This window comes from Mixophyes fleayi, chromosome 5 (genome assembly GCF_038048845.1).
Source record: "Mixophyes fleayi isolate aMixFle1 chromosome 5, aMixFle1.hap1, whole genome shotgun sequence".
NCBI lineage: Eukaryota > Metazoa > Chordata > Amphibia > Anura > Limnodynastidae > Mixophyes > Mixophyes fleayi.
In genome coordinates this window covers 264,531,838-264,554,387 of record NC_134406.1, presented here as the reverse complement: position 1 = coordinate 264,554,387, position 22,550 = coordinate 264,531,838, and the positions used below count along the sequence as shown (strand labels likewise).

Here is a 22,550-nt window from a genome sequence, read left to right as displayed (position 1 = left end):
AAGAAAAATGCCGCCCTCCTCCGTAGCCCTCAATTTTAACCAAATGATCCTAAAATATTCAGAAACTGCGCCCCCCTTCTGCATTATGTCCTTGGTGGTTTCCCCTCTCACACAGCCCTAGTTACGGCCCTGATGGAAGTTATGTGTCATATTCAGCCAACCTCTTCATTAAAATTAAATTTAGAACTTTTGGGCTTGATGCAGAGTTGGCCCCAAAACTGTAGTAAAATACTCTTAAAAAAAAAGAATATGGAAAGTGACCGTATTTTCATCTGTACACATCTGGAGATTCGTCCGCCATTGCAGCAGCAGCGTATGCGCCTGCCTTACACTAAGCCATCATCATCAGTGCATATTGCCTATAGCAGGTGCAAAAGATATGCCTAAAATAGGAATATATGAGTATTTCTGCCGATCTGCATGGGCTGCATTCCAATGAACACACCATTAGTGTACTCAGCCTGTGATTGCATGTTCCAACCCTCCCCTACCCCTATGATTACGCTACGCAAACTGGCGCACGTCCTACTCAAATATACTCAAAAATACTGCAAATATTTTCATTTCTTTCTGTGCAATAAATTGCGGCATCTTTGCAGTTTATTGTTAAATGTTTCAGTACTCTGCATAAATATGCACAGCACACGCATGTCCCACTGCGACCTCATTGTCTAGTAAAACGCCCGCACAGTAGATATGCGGATGACATTATATATACTATTATACCTTTATTGTTTTTAGAGTTTGTTTTATCTTCAGGCTCTGCAGGGGTTATACTGTATATAAAATCCGCAATAGGATCTGCTCATGTTACAGCCTTAGTACAATCATAAACAAAACTGAAATAAAATGTGACCAGGTAGACAGGACTATTTGCTGGATGTCCCGGGTGAGTGGTTTATAATTATTCATTGTGCTGTGGTCACAGTATCTATATAGAATCCCTTAATGGTAAACTGCACAGAATCGCCTATATGAGGAAACAACATCCCACAACACTCTGACCGTGCAAATCTGTAGTTCAAATGATCTTTTGTAGTGGTTTGACGGTTAAATGCAAAGATTTATGGTGATGTCCACAGGGCGGGATTATTTAAAGTAGATCACTTACATTGGGTCCCCTTCCTCTACAGAATCCTCTTCAAACTCCTCAACCTCACATACAAGGCCCTCTCCAACTCCAAAGGTCCCTACATCACTAACCTCATCTCCATACGCCCTCCAACCCTATCCGGTAGCCCATGACCATCACCTTTCCTCCCCTCTGGTACCCACATCTCACTCCCACATCCAAATTTTCTCCCGTTCTGCCCCCACCACTGGAATGATCTCCCTCATTCTATCAAACTATCCCCTAGCCTGTATAGCTTCAAACGGTCTCTGACAACCCATCTGTTTATAACAACCTACCAGTCCTTCACTTAACCATATCACCATGTAGTACACCTCACCATCTCACCCTCCATCTCCCCTACTCTTGCTTCTTGCCCTCAGATCCCCTTACGTTGGCTCACCCTCATGTGTCAAGCGTCTGCCTGCCCCTTGCCCTTTAGATTGTAAGCTCTAGTGAGCAGGACTCTCTTCCCTCCTGTGTTCATTACCTATAACTTTTACTCACCAGCTACACTGCGCACCTCCTCCTTGGGCTCTCTTGACACGACTCCTCCATTGTCTTCGGCCCTCATTCTGTGACTCTAAACCTGTTAGTTGCACCCATGCTAATTGGCACAGGTTTCAGCCTGCGCTGAATATACCCCTTGCACCCCATTACCCATCCAGGCCATCAGTAACTGTATTGAGAGTTGTAGTGTTATTTATTTGCTGTATTGTACTGTTATACCATGTATTGTCTTGTTGTTTTCCCTCTGTATGGCGCTGCGGACCTCATGAGATCTCCCTTGAAAAAGACATTATAGTGACGTGGCGAAATGCGTCGATCACGCCCACTTTCTCACTAATAGACAAAAGGAAGCTCCACGTTCTTTCCACGCTGGAACGCATTCCGTCATCTCATCTCCTATACTGTTCTTAGTGATACTGCTGTCCTTTACCTAAGCATGTTAGGAGGCTGGCTGACATCCTAAGGACATTACATATCAGGATTTGATGCAAGCATCACAGCAAGTATATAGATTCTTTCTCTATCTTGACATTATTTGGGACAATATCTCCTGATTTCCCTGCCAAGTTCAGTTTCACAACTATCTGGACATGTCAGCCTACATTGTGGTATTTTATAACCTCTAATGTACCCGGGGCAATTATATTGTGTTTATTCAGTTCTTACCTACGTTGTTATCACTGTGTCCTAATTTTTAATGAGATATTTAATATTGTTGTTAACTTTAACTTTTCATATCTAAGTTAAAATGTTTTTAATATATCTCTGTTTTCAATCACGTTTTATACACACATACATATTAATTCCTGAATGTAACATGGATGGTTAGCGCCGGAATCATTTAGTAATATATCTATTGATTTGTATTAGGTTTGGACTACCTATAGATTTCTGGCAGCTTTCTAAAGTTACAGCATCTGGTTTATCTGGGCGCACAATTAATGTTTACTTAGTATTGGGACCTCATGTGACACCCTATAAATAAAGATTAATAATAAAAATAATAATATTAATATTAATAATAATGGAATGGAGTGGAGGCGTTTAATGGGCAATTTCTAGGTGCACTACAAGCGATGCAATAAACACACAAAAGTGGCGCCTGTAATGAAGACCGCCCTGATATCCCGAAAGTACGTGAACAGTAGTTTTGGAGTAAAGATGTTTACATTAATAAATGGGGTGTTCTAGGCCAGTGGCCCACCCACAATGTCATGGGGCCACCTGAGGTTTTTTTTTTCAACCATCTTTCTTCTTATTTATTTATTTTTTAACTGGGGGAGAGGAGACACTGGGCAGCACTGTCTGTCTGTGCGCTGCGCAGACCCTGGGGCTCTTAGTCCCGAGTGAGATGAGGACATTCTCATCTTGTGAAACTAACAGTGAGATCAGACCTCCACTGCGCTCATTCTGCAGGAAACCCCCATGGCGGTCCGTGACTGGGGGCCATGACCCAGACGTGTATTATGGGGAAGACCAATAAAAAGGGGGCGGGGGTATGATATGGGGAGAATCAATATAGGGGCCATGTATAGTCCTGTTTCTATCATTTATTTAGTTATTATTATTATTTCATTTATATATACGAATGTTAAAAATGCTGGTCCTATAAACACATGCACCATGCATGTTACATGTAAATACTGGAAACATGCAAACGCGAAGCACACAAGACTTTTATTTTATTTATTTTATCATTTTTAAACTTTAGAATGTTTCCCCCCTGCATCTACTTGTGATGTGACTAACTGAACAGATGACAGCTCAGACATCCCATACTAACTCCTTACACTGCGTCGCTACATCTGTGCCATCTGCAGTTACTTCCAGACATCACTGCACTGGTCAATTACACATGCAAAACAGCATAATACCTTCACGTCATCTTACTTGCAATATATTTTGCATGGTGCATCCATAGGAGTGTTTTCATTTAATTTGAATAAAAAAAAGCATTTGTTGAATTGTCTAGTATTTACAGGTAGTTAATCACAGTTGTATTTAAAACTATATCTTTGAAAGCCACCCCACCCTCAATGAGAGGTACAGAGGGCATTGGGAGGGTGCAACCTCTCCTTGGGGGCCACAATGCCTGGGATAGCCTAAAGTTTTGAGCACAGGTAGGCAAAGGCAATGTGATTTTTTTTTCCCCACCTAGGGAGAATTTAGAACCAGTTGCAGATTGACAGAGACCCCAGTAAGAATTATCTATCGGATGGTGGTCGGGGTTTCATGCAAACGCAAGGACTTTCAATACTAACCTTTCTGCTGGATTAAGCTGCACCTCTCCTCTGTACTCCACCCACTGGTGTGCTGATTATTCCTACTTGTGTGCTAGCTCCACCTACAGTCAGTTTCCACCGGCCCCCATGTTGACTCCGCCTACCATCGGGTGCTGCGTTAGTACAGCCTACCACCACGTAGATAGGACTATTAGTATGCTAAACCCGCCTACTTGTGTGTTAGCTCTACCTACAGTCAATATCCCCCCTCTCCCATGTTGACTCCGCCTACAATCGAGTACTGCGCTAGTCCAGCCTACCACCATGTAGCTAGGACTAATAGTATGCTAAACCCGCCTACTTGTGTGTTGTCCCCGCCTACCGTAGATTTGGCCCAGCCCACATGAGTGCACTTTGAGGATATTGTCCAGGGTCACTTTAAGTTCCCAATCCCCCCTCAGTGGGCCCCATCTCATTATATAGTGCTAAAGATTAATGAATTGTTTAGATGGATTCTTTATATGAGCCCAAAAGCTTAAGATTAATAAGATTACTTGTTAGTAAGAGATTACTTTTATTTGCTTACTTATAAGTCATCCTAAACCATCTCATATGATGACCTTGCAGCTGTTAGTTACAGCAAAGCTTCTGATAAATGTGTTTAATAAGGTATATTAAACCACAGTCAGTGTGCTGTTATACTAAAGGCTCGTTGAAGTCTGGCTGTAATATAACATCAATACATTTATTTTGTTGTGGCCAATTACACTAGTAATGTTCTCCACAGCTCTGCACAGTCTGATATATAAAATAAAAATGTACTTATTATTTATTAAATATGAACACTATTTTTTTTAAGCATATTCAGCGCCTCATAAGGTATGCTGGGACTTGTAGTTCCTTAGCATCTGGAGAGTCGTAGGTTGCCTGTACCATTAAACGACTCAAGTAAACATATGAAGGAAATTGGCCCTTCTAATCGGCTCATTGAAAGGACGCTCTCAATGGACAACTGCTTGTTTTTAAATAATAAGCAAGTTTTCAACATCAGTCATTCAGCTTTATGTATGTTACAACTTATAGGTTGTTCCCAGAACAATATATTAAACCCAGAACAAGATATTCAAACGTTCTACTTTACAGAGCAGTCAGTGGCTTCCTTATCTCTGCATATCTGTCCAAACACATAGCAAATGAACAACACCATGTGCTTGAATCATTAAGGAGAGCAAAGCAGATAAAAAGAGTAAATTTGGACCTTGGCAAAACCATGTTGCATTGGAGGGGGAGGTAAATTTAAAATGTGGCAATAGATTTATAGATGGGGTAGGGCATGTCCTAGATCAACTTTAAATTTCAGTGTAAAAATAAAGCTATTAAGTATTTGTGTGCTACATGAAAAAACAGCCAGTATTTATCTTATGTGCAAAATAATATACTTATTTGCACCCCTTGCGTTGTAACATAGTTTGTCAAGGAGCAAATTTACTTCTTTTTTTTGCTTTGCCTTAATGACTCAGGCCCAACCGCGTTCATTTTCTGCCTTTATGAACATTTTCATTATACTATTTCTTTTGAGTCTGAGGGGTAAATGTATCAAGCTGCGGGTTTGAAAAAGTGGAGATGTTGCCTATAGCAACCAATCAGAGTCTAGCTGTCATTTTGTAGAATGTACTAACTAAATGATAATTAGAATCTGATTGGTTGCTATAGGCAACATCTCCACTTTTTCAAACCTGCAGTTTAGTAAATCTAGCCCTAAGACTTTTCTCTGCTATTTGGGAGAATTATAACAGTGGAATTATCATTTGTGTTATTTATATGTTTGGTGCTTTTTTGGCTATAGTTTATGATCACTTTTATTGCAATGAGGTTCTGAGTACAAAGTATAGTTTGAAGAGAAGTGCAATATAGCAGGTGGCTTATGATCCAGGCACATCTTGCATAGGATTGACGTTCACCCATCTGTGAGTGTGTAAAGGCTTATATTATATTGTAATAAAATGGACGTGCTCTTACTCTTATAGACGAGGTTTCCAGGCGGGGGAGGACCATGCTGACCGTGCAGTCCACCGGAAGCGGAATGAGTTTCTATCTCATACCCTGACGGCAAGTTCTCAAAGATGACGTGTGAGTACTTGCTGGAACCCAGCCACAAGAAGACATCAACCTTAGCCTGAACATTCCATCCAGGACCTCTCTTTCCTGGGAGCTGTGGGTGGAACATGGAGCTTCTGAGTTCATGAGAGTTAGGCTGGGTACACATTATCATCATCATCATCAATTATTTATATAGCGCCAATAATTTTGCAGTGCTGTACAGAGAACTCACCCACATCAGTCCCTTCCCCATTGGGGCTTACAGTCTAAATTCCCTAACATGCACACACAGACAGACAGACTAGGGTCAATTTATTAGCAGCCAATTAACCTACTAGTATGTTTTTGGAGTGCGGGAGGAAACCAGAGCACCCCGAGGAAACCCACGCAGACACGGGGAGAAAATACAAACTCCACACATATAGGGCCATGGTCGGGAATCAAACTCATGCCCCCAGTGCTGTGAGGCAGAAGTGCTAACCACTGTGCTGCCCACATTACAGAAAATCCCTCCTGATGCCTTATCAGTAACGATTTTACCAATGACTGAAAGTCCTGATCAGCAGCCGATTCCTGTGTACACACTATACACGTTTTACACGATTTACCCTCAGATCTGTGCTCTTCATCTGTCATAACCATCGGCTGAAAAGATCGTGACACTAAACTCTATGGAGATCTACACTGCCGGTCCTGAGTGCGTACACACTCCAGAATTTCCCAGACATTGTCCCATTGTTTACAGAGATTTTTAGTCCATTTATAAAATCAAATGAAACGATACAAAGTGCTTTGGAATGATGATTATTTATCATTGGAGCGTACAGGCTAATGCGATATTGGATCTAACGGTCGTTTATCGTGTGATTGGCCCAATGATCGTTGAAAAATCTGTAGTGTGCACCCAACTTTACCAGAAGGTTCTCTAACTGAGGTCTAATGCTTTTCAATAACCTGGGAAGGTTGTGCCATGTCAGGTCTATTTGGTCAAAGACAAGCTTTACTATACATACATATATATATATATATATATATATATATATATATATATTTATTTATTTATTTACTTTTTTTTTAACCAACATGTGACCTTTGTCTCATTTGTTGTGGAAAAGCACATGTAACAATGTGGGCATCTTGTTATGAATGATCCTGAGAAACAACATGAAATTATCTATTCTAGCTGCATATTCTGTGGTTGTTCAATGATCCCTGCTGTCTTTATCCAGCAATAGAACAGAATCACAATCAGTATTTTCACATCTACTTTCTCGCACACAGCACAAATAAAGACAAAATGAGGTTAGATTGTCGTTAATTAGCAGAACTTTGCAGCTCGGTACAAGACTGACATAAAGATAAATTACATTTTTGATATTTAAGTCTAATGTAATTTAATTTCTCCAATGCTCCTTTAACATTTAATGAGCTGTGTTTTTAAGCTCTCATAAAGTTAGAAGAAATGCGTAAGCAAATGTGATACACCGTCTATATAATTGTATGGGGTGACAATACTCCACATTGTGAACATTAATCAGAGTCACAATTAGTAATGTGTAGAGCATACAGGAAAGGTTAGATCTTTAATTGTACTTCTCGGGAGGTGAAGGACTCCTGATGTGAGCTACGTACCTTAAAGAAGAGAGTTTTAATCTTCGCACAGTGGTGACCTTTCTCTTCAGGCACTGGGGAGTACAGAACATCTCTGGCCGGAATCCGGGCGTACGCAACGCGTTTGTTGTTACTTAGAAGCCAAATAAACACATCTGGCACAGTGTGTTGTGGCTGCAGAGCAAAGCATAGCAGTACAACATCAATATGTTTGTTTGAGATAATAACATTGAATTTAACCCATGCACCCAGCTCTACAAAAGAAAATATCAGTGCTCATAACCTGGATAGGTTCCAGAGGTTAGGTTACCACAGCATAGGCAAACCGAGGGGGGAGGGGTTTCCTAGTGCCTGGAAAGCCGCCACCCAGCCTGGGGTACTGTATGCTTGAGGTGGCTGGACCCTGCCCCGGGACCAGCCACTTTGTAGATTGTGTGCAGATCATTTCTGTCTGCACTGTTCACAGCCATCTCTCCCCAACAGATATTGGAAGCAAACAAAAAGTAGGAGAGAGCAGAACAGTCTGTCAACTGTTCTGACACACTCAATCAGGACTTTGTCCTGATTGTATGGACAGTTGGGAGGTATGTCCCAGCTTCACACGGCTCTGCTCGAAAAGGGAGAGCTGTGTGCCCCTAACAGTAGTGCACGCAGCATTGCCCATGTATATGATGGGGACAGGAAGAGTTGGAGAGCAGCCAAGTACTGTCTAAAATTATAGCCACGCCCACTGGCGGTGTGGCATGGAAAACCCTCTCTACAAATCCTGCATTTACCCCTGCACAGACACTACCATTTATTGAGCCTACTTGGGGATAGTTCAAACAGGTATTAATGGCTAATGTGCAGTGTAAACCCTGATAGGTCAGGTACCCTGGTCATCCAATCAGGAACAAATTTTAGTGCACACTCTCTGCGGACAACATTGACCGGTGGCTTCTCTCATTCAGTGCCTGTAGAGCTCAGAAACTGGCGGCATTTGTGGCTGGCACAGAAGTGAACACACGGTAGGGGAAGGAGCCCCCAGGGGGTGGCACGCTCATTGGACTGCTATAGGAAGAAAACTCCTTTTTGACAGCAATTCTCCTAAAATCTAACTTGTTATCTCTAGAAAAACTACACTAATGTCTATAAAAGTTCATATACCATGAACTACTGTCGTTGCAGGGAGTGTGGCCGCTACAGCGCCCGGAGGAGATAGGAAGCCCAGCAATGCCCGATCACCACTCTTAGACCTCTTATCTGCTCTCAGAAGACCAGAATGGGGGCCTATTCTCAGCATGCTTGGGTCCGGCTCATGCACAGTGAAACCCCAGTTAGTGCTCAGAAGACGATTGTGCAACATCACCAGGCACCAAATTTTGCTGTGGAGTCCAGCAATGCATTGTTCTGCCCCTGGTTATATGAAATATATTTTTGCTTGAATATGTGTTCAAGACACAAATAAACTTTTGCAATCGCGGTGTCAGCGCTGTCCCTAAAGTTCAGTGGCAGGAGCCATCTTTCTCATTTAGATTCTAGAATACTGCTGAATCTATTTTCTTTCTCTTGTTCCATATTGGTGTTAGGAAAGAATAGCCAGCCAAGTAGTGTGAGTGGAAGGTTAAATAAGAAAAAAAAAAAATCGAACCAAACGCAAATAATCCATCAAGTTAACTGATAGATTGGTATTATACACTGAGTAACTGTACGTAAGGAGCCAACATTATCCCAAGATTAATTTTTTTTGCGAAGTGAAGACATCAGAATTCACTGATTATATAAATTATTTAGAGGAGTTTATACATATGTTGACATGACTTATGTACTATAGAAATACAGTACACAAGGAAAGCAATGAAAGCAACAATATCATCTACCTCATCCACCAGGAATTTGATCAGGTCAACAAAACTCTGCATTTCCCTGGTCATTTCATTCACCGACATCTTCTTCTTCTGTTGTACAATTGCTTTTGCTTGACTGGCAATTCCTTCCTGAAATCAAACAAACCATATTAAACAAAACAAGAATAGACTCTCTTGTTGTCCGTTTTATAAGATGCCAATGGAGAAAGATGGCTCTACTGACATAGACACCTCGGTCATCCAGTGGCGGATCCAGGAGGGGGCGATCGGGGCAATCGCCCCCCCTAGCAGGGGCTTGCTGCCGACGGCTGCACACTGTGCAGGTCCGTTCGGCAGTGATAATGTGCTGCCCGGCTGCTCTGATTGTGTTTTAAACACAATCAGAGCAGCGGGACAGCACATTATCACTGCCGAACGGACCTGCACATACTGTGCAGCCGCCGGCAACCTTAGAACTTAGAAAGGGGGCGGGGCTTAAATCGCCCCCCCCCCCTATATCGCCCGGGGTAGAAAAAAATTCTAGATCCGCCCCTGCGGTCATCTTATCTTGGAGGACAAATTGTGCAAGTCAACTAATTCAAGAAACCATTATAAAATTGCACTGTATGCCTTTACAAGGTCATGGAAAGATTTGGAGACTTATAATACCCGTATATGTTTACTTCAGATGTACACTATTGGTCATAAGTTTTAGAACACCCTCATTTTTCCAAATTGTATTGAAATGGAAGCAATTCAAGACCAGTGAATAACCACAATGGCACAAAGTTAACTGGTAAACTGCAAGAGGTGATCAAAAAGTTTACTTAGTAAAAACTGAAAAATAAAGTAAATTTCAGAGCTATACAAAAAAAAGGCCTTTTCAGGGAACAGGTAATTCAGCAGCAATGGAAGCACATTTAGCCTTGAAAGTTGATGCAAACAATTCCAACAGTTGTCCAAACTTTTGTTGATTTATTGATTACAAAAAATCCTATCTGTATAAAAGCAGTGTTGGAACTGACATGTTATACCTTCTGAAGCATTATTTTGATAATATTTTACTGCAGCAAGTAGTATATTGCTATCAGAATGGCGAGAAAAAGTAAATTAACAAAGGAAGATAGACTCTTAAAAATATAGGTCTTTCCTTTAGAAAAATTGCAAAGAAAGCCAAGGTGTCAGTTTCCTACACCATCAAAAGGCACTTGGAAGACAAGTGAGCAGCTTACGTGACAATAGTTTCAAGAACAACTTAACAGTGGTCAAAGAACTCAAGTCTCAGATTCAACAATTTTGAGTTGCAGGTTTGACAGGTCGAGTGGCAGTAAGAAAGTCATTGCTAAGATGGCAAAATAACAAAATGTTTGTCTCCAATTGTTTATTCATAATATGCTTTACATTAAGACACGAAATTTCACTAAACACTGGAAAAATGGGGGTGTTTTAAAAATTTTGACCGGTAGTGTACTTTGTCTCAATATTAATCTTTTGTCTGTGTAATAAATAGTTTCTTATTACACATGAATAGGAAATACTAGTCTCTGTAGAGTTGACCTATGTCGTACCAGTTCCTGCTTGCACAGTGTTAGTCTCTTCTTGTCCAGGACTGTCGTGTTCACCATTTTGTATTTTTTATCCGCTGCAGAGATGAAAGTTCTGAGAATGAAAAAATGGCAGACTTGTCAACAAGTGATATTTGGCTAATACTTCATTTATAGATGCCGTTAAAACATATTTGCATGCAATAAAGACTTTAGTGGCCATGGGCTGGTGATCCATCCTGGCAGGAAAATGTAGTTGGGTAAATTGGGGAAAAGGGAGAGCAAGAGGTAGAATGGAGTAATGGTTGACATCATAGGTTCTTGAGGACATTCAGTGAATTAAAATAATGCCTTCATTCCCTTTAGTGTCATTTTAATTGATAAGTTGAATTAACAATACTTATGAACATTTTTAATAGATATAAATACCTGCTTTGGCTCATAAAGTCAGTTAGAACTTCCCTCATCTTTTCTTCTGGAGCAAAATCAGAAATCTTGATGAGCTCTTTCATTTGCACTAATCCTTCCTCCTAGAAATTAAGGATTGTTAGACTTAAAAAACAGAGACTCAAGATCTGGAACATAACGAAGAATGGGAGACAAGTGACTAACAGAACATTCAATTTAATAATCTAGTTATTTGTTCACAGTTTTGTAACTGGAGTATGAAACCCTTATTTGTAATAGCAGCGTCTCCTACGTCTTGAAACAATAAGGCTTCCTCCTGCTCCGGGCTCTCTTCTGTAGCTTATTCCCATGTGGTTACAAAGGTTGAAACTGGGCTTATGTATTCCAGATTGAAAGGTATGATATAAAATGGGCCATTTAGTGCACTAGTTTTGTCTTTTTAAGGGTAGATCTAGCCTTTTATCATTTCCCTTGGTTACACTGTGCTGTGAACTGGTTGTGGTTGGTTAATTAATTAGTCGAATCCTTCTTCATTGCTGCCTTCAATTAACAGCTGTCTGCCATGACCTATGCTTCATTATTATTTATTATTATTATCCTTTATTTATAAGGCGCCACAAGAGTTCCGCAGCAGCGTATAAAATACAAGCAGTTGACCATACAGCATTAAACTGTACAGAACAATAAACAAGTAAGACCAAGACTCCAATAGCTCCAAGCATAGCTAGTACAGTGAAGTTGGTATAGAGACAGGAAGGAAGAGGGCCCTTCTCGTAAGAGCTTACATCCTAAAGGGAGGGCAAACAGACAGGAGGAACAATGGGAGTCACTCAGGGGATCAAGTGCAAGAGGAGCGTGATCAGGGACAGGGGAAGAGAGAGGTGAAGAGATCAAGCATGGAGAGATGGTTAGGTGTATGGCTGGTAGGCGTTGAGCAACAGATGAGTTTTAAGTGCCTGGTTGAAGGTGCACAAATTAGGGGACAGTCGGATAGAGTGTGGGAGGTCGTTACAGTGGAGGGGGGCAGCCCAGGAAAAATCTCGGATTCTAGAGTGGGATGATGTGATCAGAGAGGAGGAGAGGAGATGGTCATTGATCAAGTGCAGGGAACGGAGGGCAGAGTGAATGAAGAGGAGGTTGGAGATGTAAGGAATGGGGGAGTGGGAGAGGGCCTTGTAGGTGAGGGTGAGGAGTTGGAAAAGGATTCTGTAGGGGAAGGGGAGCCAATGTAAGGCAAGGCAGAGAGTAGAGGCAGAAAAAGAGCGGCGTGAAAGGAAAATAAATCTCGCAGCCATGTTGAGTATAGAATGAAGGGGGTCGAAGTGGGAGTAGGGGAGGCTAGTGAGGAGTAGGTTACAGTAATCAAGATGGGACATGAGTGCATATCTGACCATTCGCTTGAATTACTGAACACAAGTTGGACTACAAGTTATCTGATGCCATAGGTGTTTGTTTCCCTATCTGTTCTAATAATGAATCATTGGATCTATGTGCTTAAGACTTGGAGTCAACAAAATACTACTTTGTCTGTATACCTCCTATATGTCTATTGAGGACCTTCCTCTTCACATTAGCGCTCTCAGTTTGTCTTACTGCTCTAGAGTGCTGATATAGAGGTGTGGGCCAGTGGCTGGAGAGAAAGAGTGCTATCCAGCAGAATGATTAGCATTTTAGTCAGACTGATTAGCATACTAGTCATTGCTCTCCTGGCAGGATTCTTTCCCACGCGAACAGAAAAGGGGACAGATAAATGTTTTTGAATTAGTTTTCTATAACTATTTAGTTAATTACAAAAAATCCCTGTTATCTATTAACATATATGAAAATAAATGTGAGCATAACTGTATAATGAGCTCCTAAAGAAACATATTGTAATGGGAAAAAAGTGGGGCTGTGCATTGAGAACACATTTGCTTTTAAAGTGAAAAATAAATTCAAATTTAATTTCCAGGCATTGGAATATGAGATAACTTTTAGTTTATGATAATAGATGGCCCCTATGTTGCTCTTGAGAATATAAATGATAGCTGCATTGCTGAACAGCTGCTTATTATATGTGTTCTATATTACACACCAAAGGCTCTTAAAACCCTGCGGCGCAGTGGTAGTTTATTTAATAGTTTGCTTTTTGAATTTATTGCTGTGGTATTCAAAAATGTTATAATTAAACCAGTATAATAGCTTACGCTATAAATCACATTCAGTTATTATTTAGACTGGAATTAAAACATGAAAATGTTAACATCCCTTTGTAGGGAGATTGCTGCAAAGCAATTACATTTTAATGCGGAAACAGGAGAATAATATATAATTTACAAAAGATTAGAACTCTAGGGATCCTGATCATTCCTTAATGATACATTGGTAAAGAAAAATGTAAACTGGTAGAATTCTGTCCATCATGGTCTGTGTGTGCGAATAGATTCTAGTTTTTACATAATGAAAGAATACGCAGCTTTCTTATAACACTAATTAAATCCTACGTCTACCACTGTGGGACAGACTTGATATTCTAAAACTTTTAAATATTAATGTACAACTTTCTGCTTTACATAACACCTGCAGCTCAGATTTCGGTGGGCATTCAGAGAATTCTCTTCCTGAGTCCTATTGGGTTGAGAGACTGTATTGTGTTCTGAAAGCTGTTTGCCAGAGCCGCTGAGATATATGGAACCACCAAGCCTGACCAAGTAGGCACATTGGATTAGTGAATTGGAATTTTTCACAAATACAAACAATATATAGAGAAAATAAATGTCAATGTGTTTTTAAATATTAATGAAAAAAGTTGTCAAATAAATGTTTTACAAATAATAAACTTTCAAAAATGGCAAAATATATAAACATGTTAATACCTCATTAAACTTAGACATAAAAAGATGTGTTGTTTTGTTTTTATGTTTCTTAAATTAGCTAATAAGGCATAACTGCATTGAAGCACTTCTGAACATACAGATATATTCTCTCAATGCATATAGATCAAAATAAAACTCATACAGTATGTTAGTTGTTAAACACTGTGGAGCGGTAAGGAACAGATTATAGCTTGTCATAGAGTCTACTGACTCGGTGGTTTGGGGAAACAGTTCAGACCTTGACGTTGGCACCCTAGAAGAGAGAGCGTGCTGGACCCCTGACAAAGTAGGCAGTCCAGGTTCAGCATGACGTTGTCTCTGGTTAGCTGGTTCTTTTGGTGTCGGCACCTAGATACCCTTAGGTAAGTTGCCATATAATCCATCAACTTTTTTCAACACTCTCAAATGAGGTCACACCTCAAGTAAGCCTTCATCAACCCTCAATGTCAGCACCTTTACCTTGTGACCCAATGTCTGGCAGTCTGATAAGTCCATAAACCCTGCCGACCTTGTCACTTATGGATCTGTCTAAACTTGTGGAGAGGCAGAAGATGAAACAGGTCTACATAATTCAGCTCTTGCAAGGTCTGTCTACCTGCATGGACACACTTCAGGTTTCACCCACCAGTAGCACCACCACTTCTAGTGCCTGCTCTCTTCCTACGTCTGCCATGACAATTTTAAAAAATTTATAATAGGTTGTCCTTAATGTCTACTGTACATAACGCACATTTTTACACTTGCTACTGATTGCAGACACATGTTCTAGCATGATACTGATATAACTAGGACTCAGGACTTAGGACTTAGAATAGCCCTATAGCTGGAGCAAGAAATGAGGCAGAAAGTCAAGTAACTGTGCTTGATTCAGATGTGGTTGCGAGTGCTCGAGCTTGGCACACATAGCGGGATTAAGGGGGGGCACAGGGGGCACTTGCCCCAGGCCCCCCTCTCTCTGAGGGCCCCCCGCCGCCTGGGAGGAGAGAAGCTGCTGCATGTTTATATTAACTTTCTCTTTCGCCACCCCTCCGCCGCTCGCAGCACCCCCCCACTCGAGGTTACCGCAAGCGGGGGAGGGGTGGTGAAAACAGGTAACCAATCGTGAGGCTGTCTGTTGCTGATTGGCCTCAGACAGGAAGTTCTCATTTCACTTCCTGTCTGAGCAGCGTATAGTGATGCAGCAGAGAGCAAGGTAAGTGTGTGTGTGTGTGTGTGTGTGTTGACACGGGGGCTTGTGGCAGTATAATGTGTGTGAGGGCAGCAGGGGGCTTGTGGCAGTCTAATGTGTGTGAGGGCAGCAGGGGGCTTGTGGCAGTATAATGTGTGGGAGGGTAGCAGGGGCCTTGTGGCAGTATAATGTGTGTGAGGGGAGCGGGGGGCTTGTCGCAGTATAATGTGTGTGAAGGCAGCAGGGGGCTTGTGTCAGGTGGTTTGGGCGCTATTAATTAAATGTGTGTCAGAGTTTTGGAAAAAGGATTGTTATTTCTTAAAAGTGAATGCAAGTTATTTAATGTTTGGTAGGAAATTGATTTATTTAATAAATGTGATTACTATTAATTTAATGTTGGGGTTGTTTGGGGGCAATGAGTCTTTTTTATTAAAGATGAATAAAATTATGGTTACAGGAAAGGGGGGCACTAATAATAAAACATGAGTTGTTCTGATTTAATGTCGGACTGCATAGAGGCAGGGAGGTCTACTGTGTTCACTCATTGCTGATATTCCTATATGTCATCTACCTATTCTATTTCCAAACAGAGAACCAACATTCCAGGATCCAGACAAGCACAACTGAGCTTAGGACCCAAGCGGCAGCAACAAGTATTGAAAGCAGGAAGAACAGGTAGGAAAGAGCAGGACATTCTGCCAACTGTCCTGATTCTGGTGGGGCAGTCCTGAGTTTGGTGACTGACTGACTCAGTCAGGACTTTGTCCCGACTACAGGGACAGTTGGGAGGTATGTCCCACTTTACACTGCTCTACTCATGAAGGGGGAGCTGCCTGCACCTAACAGTAGTGCACTTAGTATTGTCTGTGTATTTGTCTAAAATTATAGCCATAGTACACTTTAGGGGCCCCCCTGTCTAAAGTGCCCCGGGCCGCGCAGAGCCTACATACTGATTGCTGGATCACCATTTCTATTCTGGGACTTTACAGTTCCCAATGGGATTCTACTCTTGTATGAACATCTATGTTGTAGTATTGGACACATCGATTGGTTACCTCTTAATAGTAGCACTATTCTTGCTCCAGTCACGTTTTATCTTTTTTGTGGAAAATCTATGATTATTTATGTTAAATTAATAAATATTATTGCTTTTTAAGCCAATTCTTTGCATATTCATCCTATTATATACTTAACACAATTTTTGTTATTAGTTAGAACTTTATCGCTTTGCTCAGTAGAACTATTTTATTCACAGTACTATTAAGCACACTAAAATATTATTTTGAAATACATTTTTAGTCCGCTGTCTATTTATATACTTATATCATATGGAAACTGTTAAGAGGTCAAGCTACATACTTTTTGTTTCTGCCTATTTTGTAATGCTCAAAAAGTTCCCCGAGGTCCTTTCCTTCCCCGTCTTGTTCCAATAAAACCATGGATCATATCTCAGTGGATTTTATTACAGAACTTCCACCTTCTAAGGATTTCATGATTTTAACTTACTCTCTTCTTTGAATGTTTTCTTAACTATTTTTACCATCTTCATAGTTTGTGCCTTCACTCTTCTGATTGAGGAGAGTGGTTTGTTCTATATTTGGAGGGTCTTCTGCAAGCAATTAGAAAACTAGAACTAATCTTCAGCACAGGTGCCCGAACACACTGCCACTGGTCTTACGCCTATGCCCATCAAGTTGACGGAGTCCGATCTACTTCCTTGGGCAGAATTTGCAAACAACAATCATGTTCATGAATCTACGAACAGAACTCAACTCTGGTGTCCACCATAAACTTCTAGTAGCAGTTTGCTCCACTACTTGGGTTCCTGGTCTTGATGACACTATTTCTGATCATCAAGAAATTTGGAAAGAGACCCATTATGCTCTTCTTAGGTCTTCTGTTTTTTATAAAACATAAGAGAAAAGGTATCGTCGACCAGTGCCTCTTTTACCTTTCGAACATAAGGTGTGGCTCTTCACTAAAAATATCAAACTCATCGTGGCCTCTCTCAAACCAGCTCTTTGGTTCATTTAACCATATAAAATATTAGAACATATAAACCCTGTTTCTTTTCACTTGCAGCTTCCTCCTATCCTACATATTCCCAATGTCTTCCATGCCCCCCTTCTCAAACCTTTAGTGCTCAATTGCATTTCCTTACGTAGATTTGTCCCCAAACACCTTCTAACCAATCACTGACAAGCTTTTCAAGGAAATTGTTATCAATTATTACTGACCCTGCCTGATGCCTGACTCTCCCTGTTTTCCTGTGACCCTGATCTTTAGATCATATTTGGACTTTGAACATGTTCTACCCATCCTGACCTATGACCTGTTGTCTGACTTTGGTTTGGCGTTAGCAGCAACCTAGCAGGAGTAAAGACTGGGGCCACGACCTGTCAGGGTGTCTCGCAGAGGTCCATCACATCCTTACAGTGCTGTTGGCACCCAGTAATTTTCATGCAGTAAGGTCACTCACCAGGTGATCCGCCATTTTCTGGAGTATATTAGAAGTGTACAATCTAAATGTTTGGTCACCCCATGTGCTTTTCACGTAGACACAAGGTTTTTTTTCATAAAATGGTAAGTAGTGGTAATTCCTATAAAAAAAAAACACACAAAAGATGAATGAGCAGGGATTTTATCGTACATACATTGCTGAAGTTAGTATCTCAAATTTGAATAGAAATGTTATAGAGTATAATTTTAGGTCTCTTTTAATAACACACAGCACCGGTCAAAGGTATACAAAATTCAGGAAAAAAACACTTGCAATTGTAGGTGCATTACTATAGTGTGTGGACTAGGCTGAGGCAAACTATGAATCTCTAACTGTTCTGGGCTTATATTTCCAAAACAACTGGGGAGTCCTATGTTGTCTACATTGGGGTACTACTGGGCCATTAGTGCCTATTGCAATCATTTTTCATGTCTGTGATGTCCCCCAGCAGCACAGAGTATATCAGTAGATGAATGATGTGTTAGTGAGGACAGGGCTAGATGTGACAGGGGCAGTGACATGATGTGAGGAGGGGAATGGAGGCAGCAGGAAGCCACAGACTGAGAGTTATACAGTGGAAGGAGCAGGGTCCCCCAGCAGCACAGAGTATGTCAGGAGATGGGTGATGTGTTAGTGAGGACAGGGTTGCATGTGACAGGGGCAGTGACATGATGTGAGGAGGAGAATGGAGGCTGCAGGAAGCCACAGACTGAGAATTATACAGTGGAAGGAGCAGGGTCCCCCAGCAGCACATAGTATGTCAGGAGATGGGTGATGTGTTCGTGAGGACAAGGTTGCATGTGACAGGGGCAGTGACATGATGTGAGGAGGAGAATGGAGGCCGCAGGAAGCCACAGACTGAGAGTTATACAGTGGAAGGAGCAGGGTCCCCCAGCAGCACATAGTATATCAGGAGATGAGTGATGTGTTAGTGAGGACAGGGTTGCATGTGACAGGGGCAGTGACATGATGTGAGGAGGGGAATGGAGACAGCAGGAAATCACAGACTGAGAGTTATATAGTGAAAGGAGCAGGGTCCCCCAGCAGTACAGAGTATATCAGGAGATGAGTGATGTGTTAGTGAGGACAGGGTTGCATGTGACAGGGGCAGTGACATGATGTGAGGAGGGGAATGGAGGCAGCAGGAAGCCACAGACTGAGAGTTATATAGTGGAAGAAGCAGGGTCCCAACATAAAAACAAAAATGTGAGGCTTCTGATGCAGGAAGATTATAGTGTCAAACACACCTCTACCTTTTATACATCCCACTTGTTTCAATACTAATGACAGACAAATGTAATAGCTTTGCACACCTTAAATATGCTGTACTACCCCTCTCCCACCTCTCTCTGATACAAAGTCACGAGGGAGAAATTTCATACTACATAGGGGTTCGATATTGAGGGATGTGTCTGTCCACTCTTGTGATTGTGTTAGTGAGGACAGGGCTGCAGGTGACGAGGGCAGTACCCAGTGGTGGATCTACCACCAGAGCCGCCCATGAGGCTGACATGAAGATGGTGATGCTGGTCCATAAGCTACAGAGGCCCCCGCTCTCCAGAAATAAAAGCCCGAATGGGGGTTCACTGCACATGCACCAGCCCCCATGCCAGAGGAGGACTGGCAAATTTTATCCCAGAGGCAATACTGGACTCAGCAGCCTATAAGGTCCATTATAAAGGAGCAAAAATGTTGGTGGCCCAGTGACCTAGCCCCAGGTAGCCCACTATGGGACCGGCCCAGGCAGACAGGTGCCCCCCCCAGCCCAGCCAGTTCCTGCCCCATGAATGCTCAGAAGATGAGTGGTCTTCTGGAGCAGATTATTGGGTTCCCTACCCAAATTGTGCTATAGGTCCTGTGGGTGTCATGAAGTGAACAGAGTAATGGAGGCACACAAAGAACAACAGGGAAAGAAAAAAATGCAAGGACTGCGCTACCATCTGATATTAATGTAACAACAGTTCTTAATAAAAAGTTTATGTCGCAACTCCTTTCGTATAGAAACAGTTCACATTTATTGATTATTAAGCTAAATACAATAAAAAGTATATATTATCATATAACATAGATATTAGAAAAAAATAAATAAATAATATATTAGAATGGTCTCTTTAGTATACTGCATATCATTATGAACTTAAGATCTCATTAGACATATATTAGTAACCATAAAGTAACTAATCGGGATCCTTAGTGAGGGATACTACTGCATATACCGATATAGATTGTCTCCATATTACCAAATGAACAGCTCTGTTATTATGTGGAAACAAAAGGAACAGTCTCAGCGGTGATAGTTATCTTATCTTATCCTTTTCTCTACCGAATCCTCTTTAAACTCCTCACTGTCACCTACAAGGCCCTCTCCCATTCCTGTGCCCCTTATATCTCTAACCTCCTCTCCATCCACACTCCTGCCCGCTCCCTGCGTTCGGCCAATGACCGTCGCCTCTCCTCCGCACTGATCACCTCATCCCATGCCAGAATTCAAGACTTCTCCCGTGCTGAACCCCTCCACTGAAACGACCTCCCTCGCACCTTCCGTCTATCTGTCCCCTAATTTTAGCACTTCAAATGGGCTCTCAAAACCCATCTATTCCTCAAAGCCGACCAGCCATCCACATCACCTTCTCCATCCTTGTTCTTCTCACCTTCACTCCCTGTCTCCTCTCACACTTGATCCCCTCTACTGAATCCCCTTGTGCCTGCTCTTTGTTTCCCCTCCCCTCAGTATGTAAGCTCTTATGAGCAGGGCCCTCTTCTCTTCTGTGTCAGCTCCATTTCTTCTTCTCATACACCACTGTTCTTGCTATGTTTGGCGATACTGAAGTCTTGGTTATACTTGTTTTACTGTACTGTTCTAACCCTTTATACTGTCTGTGTTGTATTTTTGTATCCTGTACAGCGCTGCGGATACCTTGTGGCACCATATAAATAGAAAATTAATAATAATAATAATAATATCGGTACTGATAACACCAACAGTTAGTGTAAATAGCATAATAATGACACAGTGTTCAACTAGATTCTGAACAAAACAAATCACGGCACGGCATTTTGACGTCATTTCAAAGAATGACCGTCCTATTCATGATTTTAAAGTGGCAATGCTGGGTCCTGCCGCTTAACTTATCTAAGTAAGTGTTAGGGTTAGGGATCGAGCTAGGGTTAAGGATCTGGTTAGGGTTAGAGATCGGGTTAGGCTTAGGGATCAGGTTACGCTTAGGGATCGGGTAAGGTTTAGTGATCGAGTAAGGGTTAGTGATCGGGGCCCGGCATTGTCACTTTAAAACCAGTAATAGGACGCTCACTGTTTGAAATGACATCAAAATGCCATGCCGTGATTTGTTGGGTTCAGAATCTAGGTGAACAATGTGGGATGCTTAATGTGTCATTAATATGTTGAGTCTATATTTATTTATTGTCGAGCATCGGTTATGTAATATCAGTACACTAACTGTCAGTGTTATAAGTATCGTTTAAATGCATCCTACCCAGTCTCACCCTCTGTATAGATCCTCTCTATTTTCAGTGTACTGATAATGTGCTTTTATTCCTGTATTGGTAAGCGGTGCTCCCGTTGGAGTGATTCCTCCGCCAATAAAGAAATTATGGGTGTTGCTATCTGACGTACATGTCAAGCCGCTACCCGGCTGCAGTACTCTGGCTGTGTTGATTTGTATTTAATTCTGTCAGTTCTTGAAAAAGCACAATCTCAAAAAGAAACTTGAATTCCAAACAGAACACTGCTTAGTAATATCAATTGCTTGATCTGAGTATCTCTGTCCACTATGGTGTAGATGCTGCTGTTAATTAGCAAATTAAAGCTGTTCCACAGCTATTGCGCTTATAACATAATGATTTTGCAGCGTTTAAAAGATCTTAGTTTGAACAGAGATATCAACTCCATATAGGTGCGTTTCATTCTATACAATGCACCTTTTGTAGCAGTATTCTAAGGTAGATCAGCAAAACACCTTGACGCGTTTCTGTACACATGTTACTTTCATTAGAAGGAAGTGTAAGATATAGAATGGCTTGTGATTTAAAGACCTAAAGGGCCATACCGAAGCTTCAATCAATAAAGAACACCTGTGTATTTCAAATAAGGTATCCAAACACTTGGAATAATTGAAAGGACAAATATTCCCTGTACTGCGCTGCGTAATTACTGGCGCTATATAAATAAATAAATGATAATGATGAAAGGAGATGAAACATTGTTTTAAAATACATATTAGTAAATTAAACTAAACTAATATTAGAAAAAACTTGTATCAATGTGTCCACTTATGTCATAACATCATTTCAAAATAAAACTTGTAGGGAAATCTCCGTTTGCACAGCAGTTATGTAAAGTCACATTTTTATATATCACTTTATTAGCATCCAAGGGTTTTATCTCACTTGTTTATCTGTCTGCACGGCCAACATTTTCACGAATTCTAATGTTCGACTAATGTGAATCCTGTATCTTTTTGTGTGACAAATTTTCCCTAGGCTGCTTATATATCTGTTATATTTTACAATTTGAATCAGTGGATTTTAGTTATTTTTCTGATATATTTAACAGAAGGCAGGAATGTATTGCTAAATTTAATGTGACATCGTCCCAGAGGAATAATACTCTTGTGAGTAAATCTGATAGTCAGGTTCTTACTCGCTTTTTCAGAAAATTTGACAGTATTTTACAAA

The 22,550-nt window shown here is 41.1% G+C and overlaps 1 protein-coding gene across 3 annotated transcripts in view; it reads right to left on the bottom strand.

Moving 5' to 3' along the window:
* FER1L6 (fer-1 like family member 6) overlaps positions 1-22,550 on the bottom strand; it is a 177,463-nt gene that overhangs the window by 56,441 nt on the left and 98,472 nt on the right. For all 3 annotated transcript variants that reach the window (XM_075214034.1, XM_075214036.1, XM_075214037.1), the window contains exons 14-19: positions 17,835-17,955; positions 11,354-11,454; positions 10,949-11,039; positions 9,414-9,530; positions 7,576-7,728; positions 5,863-6,055 (exon numbers count right to left, since the gene is read on the bottom strand). In XM_075214034.1, the coding sequence (XP_075070135.1) occupies positions 5,863-6,055; positions 7,576-7,728; positions 9,414-9,530; positions 10,949-11,039; positions 11,354-11,454; positions 17,835-17,955 (776 nt within the window). The remainder of the gene's footprint in view (positions 1-5,862; positions 6,056-7,575; positions 7,729-9,413; positions 9,531-10,948; positions 11,040-11,353; positions 11,455-17,834; positions 17,956-22,550) is intronic.